The 21,973-nt window shown below is 43.3% G+C and overlaps 1 protein-coding gene across 4 annotated transcripts in view; it reads right to left on the bottom strand.

Annotated features, from left to right (window-relative positions):
* focad (focadhesin) overlaps positions 1-21,973 on the bottom strand; it is a 61,176-nt gene that overhangs the window by 28,801 nt on the left and 10,402 nt on the right. For all 4 annotated transcript variants that reach the window (XM_046065847.1, XM_046065846.1, XM_046065844.1 and 1 more), the window contains exons 2-10: positions 19,842-19,913; positions 18,645-18,719; positions 18,354-18,508; positions 12,921-13,019; positions 6,256-6,357; positions 5,691-5,916; positions 1,660-1,869; positions 1,450-1,537; positions 282-475 (exon numbers count right to left, since the gene is read on the bottom strand). In XM_046065847.1, the coding sequence (XP_045921803.1) occupies positions 282-475; positions 1,450-1,537; positions 1,660-1,869; positions 5,691-5,916; positions 6,256-6,357; positions 12,921-13,019; positions 18,354-18,508; positions 18,645-18,719; positions 19,842-19,895 (1,203 nt within the window). In that variant the 5' untranslated portion in view covers positions 19,896-19,913. The remainder of the gene's footprint in view (positions 1-281; positions 476-1,449; positions 1,538-1,659; positions 1,870-5,690; positions 5,917-6,255; positions 6,358-12,920; positions 13,020-18,353; positions 18,509-18,644; positions 18,720-19,841; positions 19,914-21,973) is intronic.

The following is a 21,973-nucleotide window of genomic DNA, read 5'->3' as shown; positions in this document are numbered from 1 at the left end:
CACACACACACACACACACACACGTATGTATATGCATATATAAATATATAACACTGTGCACTGCCACACCTCTTCTCCTCTCTATTTTATTTCATCTGTGCAATGCATCTCTGTGTGCAGACTCATTGATTATCACAGTCCAACCACAGTCACAGAGGATTGCAGTAGCTGAAACATTTGTGCAGATAAGTAACAAATGAGAACTCAAAGAATAGCAATAACCAGCTTGCTTCCAAAGGCGGGAATGACAGGAAAGGTTTGAGTACCAGCCTCAGAGTTACCTCTCTGGGCTTCTCGCTCTCTCTGCTGATGCTGCGCAGCAGGCTGTGGGCCAGGTCTTGGTTGAGGCTGTTTGTCCGCTGGTCGGCTAGTGGCTCGATGAGGCCCGAGCAGGACAGCAGCTGCAGCACAGGAAGAACCAGGACTGGACTCAACCAGGGTGACAGCTCAGCCTGCCCAGGGAGTAGACTAAGTGCTGTGTCAATGGTAGAGAGCGAGAGAGAGAGCGAGAGCGAGAGCGAGAGCGAGAGCGAGAGCGAGAGCGAGAGCGAAAGAGAGAAGACAAGGCAGGCAAAAATCCCATCAAGTTCAAATAATCCATACGGACAAATTAGGTTGTAAAGCAGGATAATGAAGGAGGAGAAAATGAATGCAAATTAAACAACAGAGCAACAGTGGGGAATTAAACATGCTATCATGGGAAATAATGTTGCAAGGAAGGATTATTGTAGCTTTAACTATAATTTATAGTCTATGAATAAATCCCACTTTATTTACCACATTGGTTCCACTATAATACAATGCAGTGCAGGTTAAAACTGTAGCTTGTAGGTCTTGTGTTTTCTTGATGATTTTCCCAGAACATATTCTGGCACTAATTATAGGTATAATAGGGACAATGTTCTGAGACTGTACACATAAGTGCTAATGTTATTAGCGTAGGACGGAAAACTCACGAGAAAAATTGATATTAGGAGAATTAGCAATTTTATGAGAAGTCATAATATTACAACATAAAGTGATTAAAAACAGGAAAAAAGAAAAAGGCTGCTATATCCCCCCCCCCAAAAAAAGCCATTTATTAGTCTTTAATTTGTTTCCAAATCTTTGTGTTTTAATCTCTGAGCTGTTGAGGATCCATACAACAGTTTACTACCACCAGAGTATAAAAATCAACATCTCCAAATATTACTTTCTGAATTTATTCTAATAAAACTACCACTTTCTTCTTAAAAGTGGAAATCTCATACAGCACAGAACAGTAGCCCTGATATTTTGTTGTACTGCAGTGAAGCAGCTGTCTGTGATGATTCCCAGTCACCCAGAGACATAGAGATATAAGTAATAACTGGCCAAAAGCAAGTTTAGACTGAAAGACTGTGTCCGCTAATGATGTCTCATCCTTAGCTGCCCAGTACTAGTCATACGTTTATTTAAGATGGTATTCACCCAGACTGAGGAGGCTGGTCTGCTGAGCTGCAGGGGCCTCCAGCAAGAGCAGGGCCACGCCCATCAATAGCTCGTCCAATGGCAGCCCCTACAAATAACAATGATTAGACACAGCACAAATAACGTTGGCACACATAATGTCCTGTAGTGCATGTTAGCATGTGAGATACCATTATCCTGAAGGCAAAAATAATGAACTTGCTGTGTCACCTGTTGGCAGGCAGGCAGGAGCTGCTGTAACGAGTTAAGAAGAGGTCGGCAGTCTCCGTTTAACTTGAGGCAGCGCTGGCAGGCACAAAGCAGCTGCAGAAGCAGCCCGACTCTCTCCGTCCTCCAGCGCTGCTCAGGAGCCAGGACGAGGCCCTGAAGCAAAGAGTCTACGAAGCCGCAAAGCTCCAGCACGGCCTCCACACTGTCCACCTGTCGTTGCAGAAAGGACAACACCAACACCTCTTAATGCTTTCATTTTTTCAAGCAGCAGACCACATCCCGTTCACAACATCTGAGCCGGAGTGACACAAAACTACTACTGGAGTGAGATATGTTTTTACCCAGATTTCACAATTACGTGCCATTTCTTCAGGTGGTTGATTATTTTGATAGTGGCATAAGATTTGTTTGGACAAATGTCATAAGGTCACTGCTATATTAGGTAGGTAGGTTTACTGTCACAATATAACAAGTTATAGAGTGAAATTGAGTTCTGTAACTCCCTTCCCTACATAGCAGACAATATACATTAATCCAGAATTTATTGGTAAACAGAAATAAACTGTCATCAGTGGAGCACAGCAGACGATGAATTAGAGTTTAAGAGTCTGATATCTTGGGGGGAAAAGCTGGCAGCAGAAACTTCTATATCTCTTCCCAGAATGCAGCAGGGTGAACAGGCTGTGGCTGGGTGGGTACTGTCCTTTAGTATCCTTTGGGCTCTGTGCAGGCACCTCACCTCACCGATATCACTGATTCTTGGGAGATGGGTACCAATGATCTTCTGAGCAGTTTTAGTCACCCGCTGCAGAGCCCTCCGGTCCTGGGCCGTGCACATCCCATGTTAGTGATGTTTCCAGTCAGGATGCTTTCTATTGCTCCTCTGTAAAAGCTGTCAAGAACTTGGCGTGGGCATTTGGCCTTCTTAAGCTTCCTCAAGAAATACAGTCGTTTCTGAGCTTTCTTCACCAGCGTGGAGATGTGAGACGACCATGTCAGGTTCTCCGTGATACTGATTCCCAGGAACCTGAAACTGTTCACCTGCTCCACCTCAGCTCCACTGATGTAGACAGGAGTGTGTCTTTATCTTCTTCTTCCTAAAATCAATGATCAGCTCCTTGGTTTGGCGGACGTTGAGCAGTAGGTTGTTCTCTGAGCACCCTCTACAAGATCATGAATTTCCTCCTAATATGAAGTCTCATTGTTGTTTGAAATCTGGCCGATGATGGTGGTGTCATCCGCAAACTTCTCGCCATGTATGTACAATGTCCGTATTCTGCAGATACTTCCTCTAGCACTTAACTAGCACAATACGATCTGAGAAAAGGATCTAACCCAATGACAAATAGAAAAATATATTAAAAATATAATAATAATAAAAATATTTATTATTAAAACAATGTGATTAACCTTAAGGTTGAAATGTCACTCAACATTATAAGGCAGTTTAAGAACTGCACAGATTTCACCGTTTTGTTTTTTTGTGTTTTTAATCCATCTTCATCCGCTTATCCGGGGTCGGGTCACGGGGGCAGCAGCTCCAGCAGGGCACCCCAAACTTCTCTTTCCCGGGCCACATTAACCAGCTCTGACTGGGGGATCCCCGAGGCATTCGCAGGCCAGTGTCGCGATATAATCTCTCCACCTGGTCCTGGGTCTTCCCCAAGGCCTCCTCCCAGTTGGACGTGCCTGGAACACCTCCCTAGGGAGGCGTCCAGGAGACATCCTTACCAGATACCCAAACCACCTCAACTGGCTCCTTTCGACGCAAAGGAGCAGCGGCTCTACTCTGAGCTCCTCGCGGATGGCCGAGCTTTTCACCCTATCTCTAAGGGAGACACCAGCCACCTGCCTGAGGAAACCCAATTCGGCCACTTGTACCCACGATCTCGTTCTTTCGGTGACCCAGCCTTCGTGACCATAGGTGAGGGTAGGAACGAGGGCTCAGCTCTCTTTTCATCACAACGGTGCGGTAAAGCGAGTGCAATAACGCCCCCGCTGCTCCGATTCTCCAGCCAATCTCCTGCTCCAGTCTCCCCTCACTCGTGAACCCGAGGTACTTTAACTCCTTAACTTGGGGTAAGGACTCATTCCCTACCTGGGGTTGGCACTCCACCGGTATCCTGCTGAGAACCATGGCCACAGATTTAGAGGTTCTGATCCTCATCCCAACCGCTTCACACTCAGCTGCGAACTGATCCAGTGAGGGCTGAATGTCACGGACAGATGATGCCATCAGGACCACATCATCCGCAAAAAGCAGTGACGAGATCCCAAGCCCACCGAATCGCAACCCCTCCCCACCACGACTATGCCTTGATATCCTGTCCATGAAAATCACAAACAGGATTGGTGACAAAGCGCAGCCCTGGCAAAGGCCAACCCTCACCTGGAAAGAATCCCACTACTGCCGAGTACTCGGACAAAGCTCTCGCTTTGGATGTACAGGGACTGGATAGCCGACTTCCACACAATTTTAAAAGAGACGTGTCATCCAAGACAGCCCCTCCACACCCAAAGCTTTTAGCATTTCTGGGCGGATCTCATCAATCCCTGGGGCTTTGCCATTATGAAATTGTTTGACTACCTCAGTGACTTCCACCAGAGAAATTGACGAGAATCCCCCATAAGCCTCCAGCTCCGCCTCTACTAGAGAGGGCGTGTTAGTCGGATTTAGGAGTTCCTCAAAGGGTTCCTTCCACGGCCCAATTACCTCCTCAGTTGAAGTCAACAGAGTCTCATCCTTACTGTACACAGCTTGGATGGTTCCCCGCTTCCCCCTCCTGCTGCGGCTTCAGCAATAGAAGCTTTGAACCTCTGCCCCTCTCTTCACCCGACTTTCCAAAACATGCGGCCTTAAATCCGATGAAACAATTACAAAAATAGATCTTCGTCCTAGGGTGCTCTGCTACCACATACACTTATGAGCATCCTTATGTTCGAACATGGTGTTTGTTATAGACAATCCATGACTAGCACAGAAGTCTAATAACAAACACCCACTTGGGTTCAGATCAGGGAGGCCGTTCCCCCCAATCATGCCTCTCCATGTATCTCCATCATTGCCCACATGCGCGTTGAAGTCTGCCAGTAGAACTATGGAATCCCCTACTGGAGCCCCATACATAACTCCATTCAGGGTCTCCAAGAAGACCGAGTACTCTGAACTGCTTTTTGGTGCATATGCATGAGTCCCCCCCTCCCACAACCCGAAGGCATAGCGAGGCGACCCTCTCGTTCACTGGAGTAAACTCCAATGTAGCGGTGCTCAGATATAAGTATCCCCACACACGCCTGGCGCCTCACACCCTGGCCAACTCCATAGAAGAATAGGGTCCATCCCCTATCAAGCAGTGCAGTTCCAGAACAGAGACTGTGCGTGGAGGTCAGCCCCACCAGATCCAACTGGTAGCGCTCCATCCCCCGCAAGTTCCGGCTCCTTCCCCCAGAGAGAGTTGACGTTCCACATCCCCAGAGCCAGCCTCTGCTGCCCGGGTCTGGTCCGTCGAGGCCCCTGACCTTCACCACCACCCATGTGGCAGCGCACCCAATAATTTTAATTATTATTATTTTAATTATATCCTCTGTGATACAATATCATAAAAAAAACTCTATATTAAATCTAAATAAGGCCTTACTTGGATTTAATTTTGTGTGTTCTGGGAACTTTACTTTTATAAGCACTGTAAAAAAAAATAAAAATAAATATACAAGTTTAACTTAATCTAAATTGGGAGTATGCAACTTGTAACAGTAGCCACTTCGACTACAAATGGTATTTACAGCACAATACCACACTGAATTACTCTTCATTTACCAATATTCTCAAATCAGAGTGCGTGGAAGACCAAAAGCAGGAAACAACAATGTAAAGGCCTACAGTATATAAACAGTATGTATATATGATACATATGATATATTGAACAATTGAATAACTATATTATATATTACAAAAAACAATTAATTTGAGTTACTTGACGCTGGCCTCTCACAGATTATTGCCTAAATTAACTCCAACATCAGCATGTCACCTGCATGTGTGGCACCAGCTGACAGAGGCAGTGCAGCAGGCTGTCAAACACTGGAGAGGTCTGTTGCTGGTCCTTCTTCTGGAGGACTGACCCAGCTCTTGGATGTATGGGCAGCAGCACCCTGAGGAGACTGTGTCGCAGGAGGGCATGCTGGGCTTGCCTCTGAGGTTCACAGTACAGGTACCGCAGGAAGGGGACCAGCATGGTGATGTAGGCTGGTTCATTTCTGCAGTATATATACACATAGTGTGTTGATAAGCAACTCCAACTTTTAAAAAACACAATCCAGAGGCACCACATAATGTTGGCTCAATCTGCCTTCAAAGGGTCAGGCATGTGAAACTGAAACTTCCTCACACTTACGCCTTGAAAAGAGAATGATCCGTACTGTATGTGCCGTGGTGTGTGTCTGTATGTATTTGTCCGTACTGCATAATAAGAGCTGACAGTGTTTTGATGAGTTATTTGGCACAGGGTGCTCTTCACAGATGGCTTAGAAATTCATGCAGTGAAGGGGGGAGTTATTGGATAAAGGGTTCAAGGCTTCTGTTGCAGCCACGCTAACCTGTCAGCAGCCCGCTGAATGAAGTCATCAATCTCCAGCAGCAGGGCTGGCCAGCACTCCACTCGGTTCTCCAGGGCTGTGATGTATGGGTGAGGGCTGCTCCTGCAAAACAATGGGCCAAAGCAAAGGCCATGTTCACATCACAGATCTAGTGTCCCAAATCTGATCCCATGCATGTGACACAGATATTACTAGATGTGTTGAAAAGGCATCACCAAAGTAATCACAATGCATATTGTAGGGAACATGACCAAAAATTGCAACTCTCATGGTGACACTAGAGGAGAAGTAGCCAGAGTCATTAAGAAACATAGTCCAGGGACCTTGAATATCTGTAACAAAACTAACACAAATCAAACCAATATTTGTGACCATCCATCTAGTAGACGTTGACATACTGTAGAAGATATTAACACTGTAGAAGATATTAAAGTAGATATTATAGGGTAAAATCAGAGGATGACCAAAGTCACCTATGTAGCTACCATTGAGGTCCCAGAGGTCTGTAACTTTTACCACAGGGCTATATTTATTTGGTTGTTTTTAGAAATGAAAGCCTGTATCAGTAAAGGCATTCACCTGCTTGGATGCTGTGAGTGATACAGGAGGGTCGGAATGCTTTTATCCTACATATGCTGCTTGTGTAGGCCTGCATATGTAGGATTAAAAGCATTTTCCCCAATGCCCAATTAATAGTCACGGCAACCAACCGGAATGAAACGTATCAACGTACAAAAGCAACTCATACCTGCTGCAGCGTCGACTGTTGGCACAGCTTAATAAAATAATGAAGAGGTGTCTGTGTGGTCCTCTCTGCGATGACAGGGGGATTTTAATATTGTTTGAATAATTAACCAGAAACTTACTAGCCGCTTGCGTTGCATTCATTTAGGACACGTGTTAGTGGACTCTTCATATCTGCCCCAGTCTTTAGCTAAACTAAATAAAAAGTTTTCAGGCTGGCTTTAGAATCAGAATAGAACCAGCTTTATTGCCACGAAGGTTTACATACAAGGACAATGAAAGCTGTTGTTATTGATGACTCTCAATGTTCAGAAACTACAGACTTCATTTATCTTCATTGATGAACCTGACAAAGAACAGTACTTTGCTTTTAGAAATCTGGTTGTTCTTGCTTTAACTGTGCAGGCATGACACCAGCAATGTTTGTCATTTTAACCAGTGGTTAAGCACGGGTTAACACTAGCTACCAATAAAAGATAAGCTTCTAGCCTACATGAAGGTTTTGTACATGAACACGCTGATGGGGAGTAGAGTTCATTATCGAAGAGGAAGGATTTTGATCGACTTCGATTTTAGCCAAAAGAAACCATTAAAGATGTCATATAGCGCTCATTTTCAGGTTCATACTTTTATTTAGGGGTTGTACCAGAACAGGTTTACATGTTTTAATTTAAAAAAAAACAAAACTATTTTTTGTCATACTGCACATTGCTGCAACTCTTATTTTCACCCTGTGTTGAATGCTTCGTTTTAGCTATGGAGTGATACATCTTGTCTCTAAATTATCTTTGATGGGAGTTGCACATGCGCAGTTCCTAGTTAAGGACTACTAGCCAATCAGAAGCAGTGTATGGCAGGCCCTGACAAGCTTTGGTTCAGCTGTACATGTCACCGAACCAGTTTCACAACCTAGAGTGGAGCAAGAGTTTCAGAGTGGCGCGTTATTAATTAGTAACACATCTGTCTTTCATATGTAGCGTTTTAACTGAGCTCTGTCTCACAGCAACAACTTTATGTCCACTGACTGCCTGCAGGGTATCTAATGTTTGGGGGTGAGGGGAGGCAGCAGGCACTGTGTCACTCTTACTGTGTGTGCTGCAGCTCAGTGTGTTTCTGCACCAGTGTTTTTGAGGGAGTGCCATACTAGCAGCTAGGCGAGCATTATGATGCGTGTTACAAAGTAACGCAGATAGGTTACAGAAGAAAAGGCTGGACTACAAATGAGCCGTTTTCAGGCAGTTCAGAGCAGAGTTTTCTGTGGGAGATGGGAACTCCCTTTGGGCTGGACTTTGGGCTTTTTCACTTTGCAAACCGGTTACATGCACAAAAAGATTTATTTATTTTTAACACAATAAAGGAGAGATGGAAAATATATATAATATACATATTATATCTAAATGTTAATATTTGCTTATTATTTATAATAAAATCAAAATTTAAACCATAAACCTAGTATTTCTCTAGAAGTTTTCCTGTCCTCTACCTGTCCTGTGAGTGTAAAAAAGAGACAGCCAATAGTCTTAAATTTACAAACCCATTAAGTCCAGACAAAACACTGGGGTCAAATCCAAGGTGAGGTCTCTATGTATTGTTAAGATACCAGGCCAGAGGTTAACACAACAGGGTTGGTGTGTGGGGGGTGTAAACAGCCATCAGATCCACTTAACCAGTGCTTTCCATTAATCATCACATATCATCACATCCGTGTAGGAAGGAAGTTCAACGACTGAGCATGTCTGTGCCTGTGACAGCCTGCAGCGTGGCTTAGACATACTCAGTGGCTGGGTCTCCCCCCACTTCTGCTGTTTCTTCCCACTCTTCACATGGTCTAATCTGTCTGACCATCTCTGTCCCCCCTCCTCAGGTTCCTTGTGTCCGTCTCCAAACCCCCGGTTTCAATACAGCTCCCATCCATCAGCCCCTAACACCGTTCCCTACCTTTCAGCTGCCACACAAAGGAAGAGGCAGGAAGTCAGGGAAAAGACCTTTCTCCTTTCAGTTCAACTCCAAGTTCACAGCTGAACCGGACAAATGGGTCAGAAGATCTGTCTTCCCGCTTCCTGGGCATGTCTGCATGTTACACCAACCTCTGAGGTGAAGTCTGGGTTTCAGACGCAGACCTGATTTGCTATTTGAAAGCACAACAGCAGGCAAACGTCGCTAAAACATTACCCTTCACAAATCTCCGGCAGCTGTCTTCAATCTTTAAGAGATAACCTACGATGATGACTGTGTTTAGGATTTTCTGTTGACAATTTGAGTTTCTCTTTATGTTTTCTTTGTCTGTTCAGCCAATATTGCTATTGCTGCTCATGCCAACTAGATTTATAGTAAACAAAGCAAAACAGAAAGAGAGACACATAAAAGGGTCCCATAAATTAACATAGGTTGAACTCATATTTACATATTTCAATGTAAATATGCTCATTACCATTTTCCCATACATGAGCAGGCAGGCCAGATATTGAGTATTGAGTATTGAGTATGTGGGAAAACCTGTGGGGGACAGTCAGGGCACTAACTACACTACTACAGCCAGGCTAACATCACACGAGAAATGAAGCGGTGTGGCCGACAGAGCCCTGACCCGTCCCTGATCCTGCTGGGGGCTGAAGTGGCTCAGAGTCTCGGTGGCAGATTGCACGGGGCAGCGGCAAGCAGACGGTCAACAATGGGCACCAGTGTGCATCCTCCATTAATCCCGCAGCATTTACAGTTACCCAGCAGTGCCAGGCCCGACGACCAATGGCGGGCCAGACTGCCAGGCCAACGGCGCCACCCTGCTGCCCTCAACACATTCATCTTCCCACCAGGGAGGTTCAGGCTGCCAGACAGACGCAGACAGCAGAGACAGCGATGAAGACAGAATGAGAAGGAAAAAGATAATGGGAAGGAGAAGAAGTCTGTACGAGAGAAAAAAAAAGAAGGGACAGAGACCTGGAGAAAGAGAGGATAAGAAGGATTGAGGGGGAAAAAAAATGAGGAAATGGTATCACAGGCAGAGAGAGAAACACAGAGAGCAGGAGGGAAGAAGGGAAACATGAAGGGAAGAGGAAAAGAAGAAAAAGGACAAAAGCAGCAGTCTTTTTATCACCCGCTGTAAGTGATTAAGGAGGCCCCCAGTCCTGGCAGAGGTGCAGATCCAAAGCTGGAGAGGTGGGGGCGGGGCTTTTAAATTTATACTAAAATCACATCTATCACACAGTCTTTTGGTTGGTCTGCTTTGCTTTCACTCTACAAAGGTACCGCACCAAGCACCTACCTTTCCAGGTGGTCTCAGAGCGGTTATTTAGTTTGCGTCAGAGTTTGATAAACAGCTTTCAGTCCAGCCTAAAGAACCAAAGCTGTTACTGTTAAAAGTGTTACTTCTTTGTTTATGTATGGATTAAACAAATGAGACACATTGCGTTAATCAGTGGACTTAACTTTGGGCAGAATCAGGCTAGCTAGTGACAATTTGACATGTTACAGTAGAAAACACACAGGTGTAAATAAGTAAATGAACAATGGCTTCTTCAGTTTTAGGGTCCTGGTATTGTTAATGTTATTTGTAACACCTCTGCTTTTGCTACTATGACAAGTCAAATTGTCTGCTGTGGCCTATGAGGGATTACCATTGACATTTTGGATGTACTCACTTTTTCACTATTATTTTCCAGAGGTCACATGCCGGTCACGGTGGAAATTGAACCCAGGTTTCCCACACCAGGGGCATGCGTCTTATCCACAAACTATTGCTTTGTTTACCGTACAACCTGTGTGACTGACTACTTTGACACTTTTTAAGTAATAGAAAAGCAATGGAAGGTTAAACTTACCAAATTGCAATACAACAGAATTAAGCTTTAACGCCGGGAATCCTCCCACTCCAGCTACAGTGCTTCTACTATGATTAAGTAGGCTACATAGTTAAATGATTTCCTTTTGTCTCCGTTTTAACCGTGTTTATTGTTGTTTTACGATCGGCAGTCTTGACGGGGTGTTTTATTTTGAATGTTGACTGGATTATCTATGCCGTTCTGTGTCTCACTTCATGCCTGCTTCAATCTGCTCTGTGCTGCTTGACGCGGCTAGTGGCAAAAATAGACCTGCTACCTATTCTCTGTGGAGCGGAGGAGAGAGCCGCTTCTGGGACGCACTGCGGCCGCATCTGGTCGACTCACAAGCATTGACTATAATGGCCGCAATCAGCTAATTTGATCATTCTGAAGATACAGGTAATAGTCAGAGTAGGGCTAGTTGTCTGAGGTACAGGTCCGTCTATATGGTTGGCACTACATTGTGCTATTAGAGAAGATTTGTATGAAACTGAAATAGTAGTTTAGCATTTAGCAGCCCTGATTCATGGTTATAAACTACCACAGGTTTCCAGGTAGCACGTCACAGCGTGACACATATCGTTTGTCCAGTTTTAGCTTGAAACAAAAGGGAGTGTTTGGAACATAAGGGAGGATGAATTTCAGCATTATTATATGGTGATTACCTATACTAGAGTTTTCCTCTGACTTTGAAGGTATTTCACTGATACTAGCCGACATTGACCTTTATTACCTCATTATTATCAGGTTATTAGCCCATTAATTTTTATCCAAATAGTGCACTGATGACATTTTTCGTTTTACAAGGCTAGCATATTGTTACCAAAATAGTACTATAATATCACCATGTAGTTATCTTTAAATGTGTTTCCCCATTATTACCCTTTGAGTCTGGCCCCTTATTACCCTGTTACAGACATTGCTATATAATGTTACCCAGATATACCCGTTGTTGATACCAAGCTATTACCTGGGGAATTATTCGGTATCATTTAATTATTACCTCTTTCTTATCAAACTATTAGCCCACTATTACCATGATAATACCAAGCTGTAATGTATAGTGCTGCCAAAATACCCATAATCAGTTATCTCTTGGTGAGAACATATTGTATGAACACAGACTCTGGAATTTGATTTCACCACTCGAGTTCAAGACATGTGAAAGAACCCTTCGTCTTACCAATCCAATAAATTGGATTGATGTAAGGTACAGCCGGAGGTGGCGTTAGCCTGTCAAGGGCATCCTCTCGCCAACTCCAAGTTCCTCCTCCCAGTCCTGCTCTCTTTAATCAGTCTATATTAGAAAAAAGTAGGTCCTGCAAGTCATGTCTTCTTGTCTCTACGCATGTAGAGAATTCCACTGATCTTACATGTTAAGATCAGTTTACTAGTCATGGTTAGTACAGTTTAGTATAATGTCTTGTGGCTCTGGAGGAGCTTTGTCGAGTCTGAGACCATAACCCTGATCATGTCATTGTAACTACACACGTTATATCATAGGTCAGGGGTCGGCAAATAAATCTGACATCCGGCCAATTTTTCTTCAAGCCGTTACATGGCGGGCAACAACATCATTTCAGTCAAAGTATTTCATACCCTTGGATAGGCCTACTCATGTGCACGTTTAGCTCAGTCGGTAGAGTGCGGGACTCCAGTTGGAGGAGTTGTATGATTGATCCCAAAGTCAGGTGGACTTTTTTTCTCCCTTGTTAATTAGCCTATAAGGACACTTTTTAACATGCTCGCAAAAAAGAATGTGCTGCAGTGTGTGCGCGTCCCGGCATTTGATCCGCATTCATAAACCTATGGACACTAATTTTCATTTCCCTGAGGAAATTCAGGGGAATCCAATCACACGTTGACCGACAGTTTTTACAGAGGTGTGTTAAGTAAGACAGAGACTCTTTAGGATGTCCTTCTCAATAAACTCAATATGAAGCATTGCTGCAAAAAATGACCACCTCTTGCCAACCACTGTCATAGGTTATACAAAACAACAGTCAAAAGCAAATGATACAGACAATACATTTTTTAACACTGTACCAGACAACACACAGGCACTACACAAACGACAGAACTGTGTAAATGACAAATACTGACCTGATAGAGTAAGGACAGGTGAATTGTGTGTCTCCGTCTCTCTGGTCTGCCTGCATCTGTAGCAGCCGTCCGATGACCTTAATCAGCCCCTGGACATTTCTGTTCACAGTTCAAGTCAAACAGAAACACAGGATGTCAAGAAAGACTCAAAACACACTGACGGAACAGTTAGACTTGTGGGAAATAAGCATAGTTGCTTTCTTTCTGACAGTGAGATGAGAAGATCATTCTCAATTGGTCTGTGTTCAAGTACAGAGCTGATGTGGATAGCCTAGCTAAGCATAGAAGTAAGGCTAAACGGCTAGCCTGGCACTGTGAAGTGAAAAAATACAACTACTGACATCTCAGATAGAAAGCCAAATATTATAATCTACAGAATGTTTGATTTACTTGGTTTAAAAAGCAGGAGAGCCCTTCAAAACTATGAAAAAAATTATTGATATGTATAGCACTTAAACCCTTAATAATCCCTTTCAACAGCACCTCACAGTCCTGCGGAAGATGTGCAGAGGAAGACCACGAAATCTCCACAAATCACACATTAGAGGGAGAGAGACACACAGCACCAGCCGTGCCGGTGTTGAGTTGCGCATGAACTTTGTGGGACTTTCAAATCATTTATCACCACTGATGAAGCCCACAAAGAAGATTATATAGTTTTTAAACAGTACTTGGACCCGCAAGAAACCACGACATGCATGCAACTGTCGCTGAGTCGGTGGACATGCACAACTTGGCACAAGACCGGTGAATGGCACGCAAGCAGAGCAGAGAGAAAATGGTCAACAAGAAACCTCAGTTTAGCAGTTCTGCAGTAACTAATGAATAGACTGCAGCTTCTCAAGATTAAAGCTGAGCTACCGTGCTACCGTTTTTCTTTGCGCTGGAGTAACAGATTTTTTTAACATCTGACATATAATCACCATGAAGCTGGTATAGCCAACTTGCTTGCAAACATTTGATTATTTAGCCTACACATCCAGCAGACATTCAGCAACGTGATCATTCATTTGGGGGCCTGTCTGTGTCACCTGATGAATGTTAGTCCACTCTCCACTTCTTTTAACTCTGTTTTTGGTCTCCACCAACTCCTGAGAAAAATAGCCGGCTCTTTAGCTGCTTAACGCTCCATTATGTTCAACTACTAGTCTCTCACAGTGTCCGTCTGCTGTTTGGTGCTGAGCAGGTAGTTTACAATTAGCCAGATCTACTAAAGGTTTGCGTGAGTAAAAACGTGTGCAAACTTGATATCACCAGCAAATTAACAGGTAAGCTGATCGACTAACGGTGTGCACGCAGAATGACGTCTTCCAAAAGTGCAAGAAAGCACCTGTTGTTCATTTACTACTTTTGCCTTAATGAATATGCAATTTGGGGGGGGGGGGGCAGTTTTATTGTGCAAAGTAACAAGCCTAAAAGCAGTTTCATGTGAGTGCGACAGCATCTGTATTTAATACGTTTGAAAGGAAGGTACAAACCGCCAAGTGTTGCGCAGAGATGGCTGCTGTTATTGTTGCCAGAAGAAAAGAAGACGTAGAGAAATTAACAAGATAATATTATTCTATATCCAATATATAGAAATAAAATTATTTTATTTATTCGATGAACTATATGAATTGAATACTTTTTTTTATTTTTCTTTAGCTTTGGCAATACGGTTATTAACATTCATGCCAATAAAGCAATTTTCATTTCGACCTGACTAGAAAGTTGCGTCCAGTACCCCCAGCTGCAGTAGTGCATGGATCACGCGTCAAATTAATCCGGCCAGAGGGAACGATCACCAACTGTTGACAGGTGTTCTGTCGATTTATGCTACCTATCGAGATGTGCTACTTAGCAGTTCTGCGCATCATACTCATGCACAGAACCGCTAAGTGGAGAGAAGAGAAGAGGAAGATATTCTGGCAGTAAATGTACGGTGTCTGTTACAGTGTGTCAGCTTCTCAAGACCAAGAAAAGTCTGTTGTTTCCCACCTGCTGGAAAAGTGAAGCCGGGTAGCGCTAAGTTAGCTAACATCTCCCCTTCTGACTGAGCAGCTTCTACAGCAGCTACAGAGCTGCTATGGAACTAAACATTAGCTCAATTTATAGAAAGTAACCGGAAACTGTATTTTATTACTGCCTACTTGTCCAATGTTGAGAACATCATTACAATCTGAGAGTAAACTGGTGTAGCCTGCAGTTCTGTCCTGTACAGACTGGTTCAATTATTTTTCAGATGAAAGAGTGGTTGTTAGGAAAAGAAAGGACGGAGGTGACTGGAGGAGCTGGGGTTAGTAAAGCAAATTAGTGATGCAAACTCGTCCTTTTAAGCTGATGAGGAGACGTTTCTTTTTGGATTTTAATGTGCAAATAAAATGCACCTCAGAGAGGAGGAGGTTTCTCATGTTGCACACAAAAGGCAAACATGAACAACCGTATCTGTAACGATTCTGATGTCATATTAACAGGGTTTTAGGGGGTGATGTCCAAAACATGCTGTGCAATAAATGTTAAATCACTGTGGAGAGCATCATATCCAACCAAATTACTTTCCCCAAATCTAAAGTTTGTAGTTCCTCCCCAGTAGACTGATCTTTGGCTGTTGGTTATTTATTATCTGCTCTAGCTTTTCCAACTCTTTGTTCAGACATATGGTGAAAATAATGGCCCAATGTGATGTGAAATTACATATTGGACCCCCAAACCCCCCCACCACCCTGACCATGACCACCAACACCAAAACATTCATCTAAAGCTCACATTAAACTGGGAAAACACTGTCAAGTTTTAAACTATTCTGATGTGCAGCGCGTGCTCATGGACACAAGAGCAATACTGCTGAGACATGTTGTTTGCGGTTCTATATTCAGACAAAAATTTTGCTTCTCCTCCGCTGCTACAACTCCATCCTAGGGGAAACGCTGCGCTTGCGTCTGGGTCATTCCAGCATACTGTAGCTGTTTCTGCTAGGGATTCCCAAAGCAGTTTTTCCAGGTATGCTGTCTTAGTACTTGACGCACTGAATGAAAGAAACCAAGGTTTTTACGCGGTGGCTGCTTTCCCTCCTGACTCCATAGCGGAAACCATTAAAACACGCAAAACCCTCATTTAAATACTGCCACCTCTATTGTGTTTGCACCTGTAGTCATCTACGCAGTAATTAACAGGTACTACAATTACACATGCAATATTTTAGAATGCACACATACTTTAGTTCTCTTTATTCGGAATGACTGGTTAGGCAAACTTCTCCACTGGTGGCGTGTGCATGCTGCACCCGAGCAACCATCTGACGGGAGCCAGCTGCGCAAGATTCTTCAACTCAGAATGGACTTTTCCTTGGGTTATCTGGCATGTTTCAACCAGTTCCCCTATTTTCATGTCACCCTTCGTTTGACAAAGACAAGAACTCAGATCATGTTGTTAACATTCCTAATTCAGTTGTACCAACAGTCAGTTTCTGTTGAGACTCACATAACTCCTGAAATGTGGAAGACCTCAGAAGATGCAGTTGTAACATTGATACACCTAATATTGAAGCATTTAGACAAGCCTAAATGTACAGCTAGGGTCCTCTTCTTAGATTTAACATCTGCATTCAACACAGTTCAGCCAGAGCTCTAGTGTAGACTGAGCTCTGAATTTGCCAATTAAATCGTAATGTCTGATGTCGTATATGTCTGTGGTAAGTGTTTTGTAGTTTTGGTTAAATGTTGTGTTTTGCCATATGTGAAACAGTGACAGCCTTCAGAAAATATTCTGAGACTGAAGTGAAATCAAACCAAATCAATGAAAACTATATTTGGCATGTAAAAAGGATTACCCCCCCCCCCCCCCCCCCCCCTCCCAACCATTGGCAAAAAGGTCATTTAAAATGTTCACTCAGCAAGTTCCATATAAGATGAGTCATATCATGTTGAATTGAAAAGGTCACTTTGCAGATAGACATGATCCTCCTGCTCTGATGGTCGGGACATGAGAAGAATTAATGGATCCAAGTCAGCAGAGGGGGCAAGGACAATGAGGCGGTGTCCTGTTACTAAAGGCTGAATTATGCTTCTGCATTACCTAAGGTACATGCTCCACGTAAAGTACAAGTAAGCTACTTAATGTGTGGTTCTTTGCCAGTGTTTATTTGTCAGTAATTGTTTAATTTAGTCTTATTTTTATGTGTTTTTGTCATATTTAGTCAACACTTGACATTATAGTCTAGTTTTAGTCATCACTCTGTAATTTTGTTAAAAATGTTGTTTTTTTTTTAGCAATCCCTTGTTATGTCAATAATATTATATGAACACTTAGCAACAGTTTTTGTTTCATAAAGTCTGTTTGGTTCCATCAACATCTTTAGGAACCCTCTAAGTGATGATGCACCCATGACTCTACTGTAAAACTACTTCTAAAACCGATAAAGCTTTGGAACAGTCTACAAACGATTTTGGTCTATTACAAATAGGCTACAAATAAGGCTCTTATTTTCTAATCTGATTGGCCGACCGCTGATGTCTATTATTGATAGGAATGACGGCTGAATCTCCATCCTCACCTCTTTTTGCAGAGAGGTACAAGAACGTCACAAAATACAAAATCGGTCAAATCATCAGATCAAAATGCATGTAAATTTACATTCATAACATCAGTCACAACATCTGCAACCGGACTCAGTTCTACTTTAACTTAGTCTCTTCGGTGCGTGATAGTGATTGTGGGATAAACTCACGAGTGTTTCCTCATTGCTAAATCCGATTGCAAAGTTTAATATAACTGTCCAGCGCATGCATACTACACGGCAGACATGTATGTGTGATGTTGCAGCCTTGCAAAGTGAAGTTTCTCTCACAAATGGGTGACTATAATGACAGAGAATATTCAGGTTTTTACTTGGAAATTAATCTTGGAAATTAAATTCTGTCTTGGATTATTCCCCCTCTCCACTGGCTCCTTTCTTTCTATTATAAAGGACCTTATGTGCAGTTGTACCTTTACATCTTAATCCTATTACACATAAAAGAAGAGCCCATAAAATGCATAATAGAGATTTGAACTACAATAAGAACACTGAAGATAATTAGGCTACAAATTTACTCAATGCGATGCCAACAAGCCTCCCTGGCTTTGTCGTCCACCACGATATTAAATTTAGCCGTTAACATGTCTTTACATTCATAATTTCCTGACACTACCAACGTGCATTCCTCCGGAGAAATACAGAGCATGCGCCGCTGCATGGCCGAACACAATCCTTTTATGCGAACGCGCACCACCTCTGATTAAGTTAACACCAACTCAACTAACCAACATCTTATCCACCTTCGTAGTACCGTTTAATTCCAGTGTAGGGAGTCAGAGTTTGTCAACCCTGAGTTTGCCTGATAACCCCGGGTTAACTCTGAGTAGGTTGAACTCTCTTCGCAGTACAGGCCACAGGTGTGAGTGTGTGTTGTGTACCTGGCAGAGGGCAGGAGGTTGAGGACACTGTTGAGGACATAGTGCAGGTCTGCGTGGCCTTGATCCACCAGCAGCACTACGGCATCACAGCAGGCTGAACGCACCAGAGCACAGTCACTGCAACACTGCTGCCACAGGGCCTCCAACGCTGGACCCTGATACACAGGAGGGTTTGGGGTTTACACTTCAGAATGGACTCTCACAGCGTTAGGTCATGCCCAAACATTACGTTGAACAGTAAAGGGGTAAAGAAGCTATAAATAAAAAATAAATTTTATCTCTGTAACTCACCTGGGTAGGGGACTGAGTGATTTGCCCATTTGGCCCTTTCTCTTTTAGCACAGCAGCAACAAGAGTTCTCACCGTCTGGAAAACAAAAGGCAGACCTACATGTACATTTTCTATTACAGTAAAATAAGCTACTGTTGGCTTAGCCATTTAAATGACACAGCCAAATACTTTCCATACCGCTTCCTGAATGATATTTTTTCATTACCAATTTTATACAATTACATTTTTAAAAAAAGGAAATTACTGTACATTAAGTACATTAAGTGACTTCAAAGGATGAAGCTGTTTAAAGACCTGGGAGCAGCTGGAGAAACTGTTTTCCTCTGCACACTTACTCAACCAGTATTGAATATCTGTACAGTATTCAACTACATAGAAGATGTCTAAAGCAACATTAATAATAAACTAGACACTGCAATTTTTGGAGAAATTGCGGTGTGTGAATGCTGGCTGTTGAAGGCTGACACAGACACTATGTTTTGATTGGCCAAGATCCTGAAGCATGTTTACCAGGATGATGACCATATATGGAAAACCGGCTCTGTATGAAATCATTAAGAGCCAAGAGTAGAGCTTTGGCCACATTTGAACATGAACATTTGATATTGTAACATTATTGATAAGACAGAAAATATAAGGGTCATTATAAGGCTCCTTTATTGTGTGTGTGTGTGTGTGTGTGTGTGTGTGTGTGTGTGTGTGTGTGTGTGTGTGTGTGTGTGTGTGTGTGTGTGTGTGTGTGTGTGTGTCAATGTATTAATGTGTGTCTGTATGTGTTCAGTGAAGAGGACACAGACAGGTATTCAGTAAATAGCTTAACTTCAGTCCACCAATCAGAACAGTGACCCGAGGCCTTTGATCTACGCTCATCATCCGAACAGATATTAACATTCACACACACTGATGGAACAGCATTTTGGGAACAAATTGGGATTCAGGACACTTTGACATGTAGACTGGAGGAGCCGGGGATTCAACCGCAGACCTTCCGATTAGCGGGAAGCCGCTCTACCCCCTGGAGAAAGGCAGCTAGCCACCAGTATGTGCTCCTGTAGAGGTCCTCCACCTCAACAACAGGTCCCAAGACCTGGAGCAGTTCCATACGTCCCAGCCCACCCAGCTGCTCCTCCAGTGCCCAGCCCCACTGCTGACTGCTCCCACGTCACTGTTCAGTCTGAGCACGAGCCAGTAGCTTACCTGGGCTTGTATGACAGGGCTGGGGAAATCAAATCGTATCTTCAAACTCTCCATCTTATTCAGCGGTCATGCCTGAGAGCAGAAGGAAACTCAAACTTAATGACAGTAAACAATGTTTGGTCAGACAGCACCATAAAAGAGAGAAAGGTTGGTGCTACCCTTCTGCTTAACTCTAGAATATCACATATCAGTGCTGTTAGGGTGAGCCTTTGCCACAGAAGGTATGACGTGATGCAGCCACGTGTTGCTTCATATCATCAATGGAGCAAACATTCCAGGGAGAAGCACTGCTTGGAGGCATTCATGGACCGGCCCTTTGAAAACGGATCGCCACCATTTGCATCTGCAGCCACGACATCAGTATCCCAACCCCCTCACTAACTCACAGGTCGCTAAAGGAGTGGCCCTTCTCAGGTTTGTCAGGCCTGACAATATGGCGTACAGGTGGTGACCACCAGTTGTCTGAGGCCCGTAGACCACAGCTGCTGTTCTGCAAGTGACTGCTGACTGACTGCTTTGAATAAGGCTGGGTAGAGAATTCTTTTGTTACTCACAGAAAATGTCAGCTGCACAGAGTACAAAAACCTAACTGCATTGAATAAACGGTACGGTCAGATTGTTCTCTGATTTACTAATTTAATCAGATAGTTCCTAATTTAAATTAAAATGTTTTTGTCAAAGACAACGCGAAGACATTGTAATAGGTTACAATAACATGTTAGAGATGTGCTGAATATAGGATTTCTAGCAAAGGTTGGAGGCATCTAGTTCTCTAAACTAGTTAACCTATTAGGTTAATCTAACTAGTTTATTTAAACAAAAGGTTGTCTTTAGTCAAAATGTAGTGCTTGAACATTCTGTCTACTGTTCTTACTGGTCTTGGAGTCTAACATATATATACACCTAAATTTCTCAAAGTAAGCTATCCAAAAAATGTATTGTTTTGGTGTTGGTACCAAAACGTTAGTGTTGAGCAGACTTTTATTTAATGTTAAAGTTTGGGATTTCTGACAAAAAGTCTTTATTTATATTTTTTTTAAATTTTTGCAGGTTAATTTTCTGTTAATTGAACAATTGACTAGTAATTTCAAGAAGCGGTGATAACGATTAAACTGGAGTTTGAGGCCCGTTTGACTGCAGGCTTAACAGATCCTTTCCTACACAGAAAATACAGATGTGTAGAGCTTCACCTGCGTGCTCATGTGCAGACACATGCTCAAGATTCAAACCAAACGGGGACCTGATCATCAAATCGTTGCTCCGTAGCATGGTCATAAATTCGACAGGGTTCCTTTAATTGACAATTACTCTGATAATCAATGAGTCATTTAGATCAATTATGAAGGAAAAATGGCCAACAGCTCCTGCTTCCAGCTTCTCCAGTGGGAGGTTTTTGCTTCGCTCTGTTTCATATCCTCATAAATTGAATATCTTTCTGGTTCTGGACTGTTGGTTAGATCTGATGAGGAAAAACAAGTATATGACCCCCTACCAAACAGCAAGTATTCTGGCTCCTACAAGAACAGTAAGTCTTTCTTTAAGACACAGCCCCAATCCCAACCAATTATCTACATCAAATACACCTGCCTCACCTCGTTACCTGTATAAAAGACACCTGTCAACACCCAAACAACCAGCATCCAACATCACCACCATGGCCAAGACCAAAGAGCTTTCTACGGACATCAGGGACAAGATTGTTGATCTGCACAAGGCTGGGATGGGCTACAAGAGAATCGGAAAGCAACTTGGAGAGAAAAGATCAACTGTCGGTGCAGTTATCAGGAAATGGAAGAAGCACCACACCACCGCCAACCTCCCTCGGTCTGGGCCTCCACACAAGATCTCGCCTCGTGGGGTGTCCCTGATCATGCGAACGGTGAGGAATCATCCCAAAACCACAAGGGGGGAACTGATGAATCAACTGAAGGCAGCCGGGACCACAGTTACAAAAGAAACGGTTGGTAACACACTACGCCGCCATGGATTGAAATCCTGCAGCGCACGCAAGCTCCCCCTGCTCAAGAAGAAACATGTACAGGCCCGCATGAAGTTCGCCATTCACCACCTGGACGACTCAGAAGAGGCCTGTAAGAAGGTGATGTGGTCAGATGAGACCAAAATAGAACTTT

This window comes from Micropterus dolomieu, linkage group LG12, assembly GCF_021292245.1.
Source record: "Micropterus dolomieu isolate WLL.071019.BEF.003 ecotype Adirondacks linkage group LG12, ASM2129224v1, whole genome shotgun sequence".
Taxonomy (NCBI): Eukaryota; Metazoa; Chordata; class Actinopteri; order Centrarchiformes; family Centrarchidae; genus Micropterus; species Micropterus dolomieu.
This window is presented reverse-complemented; position numbering and strand designations above follow the sequence as displayed.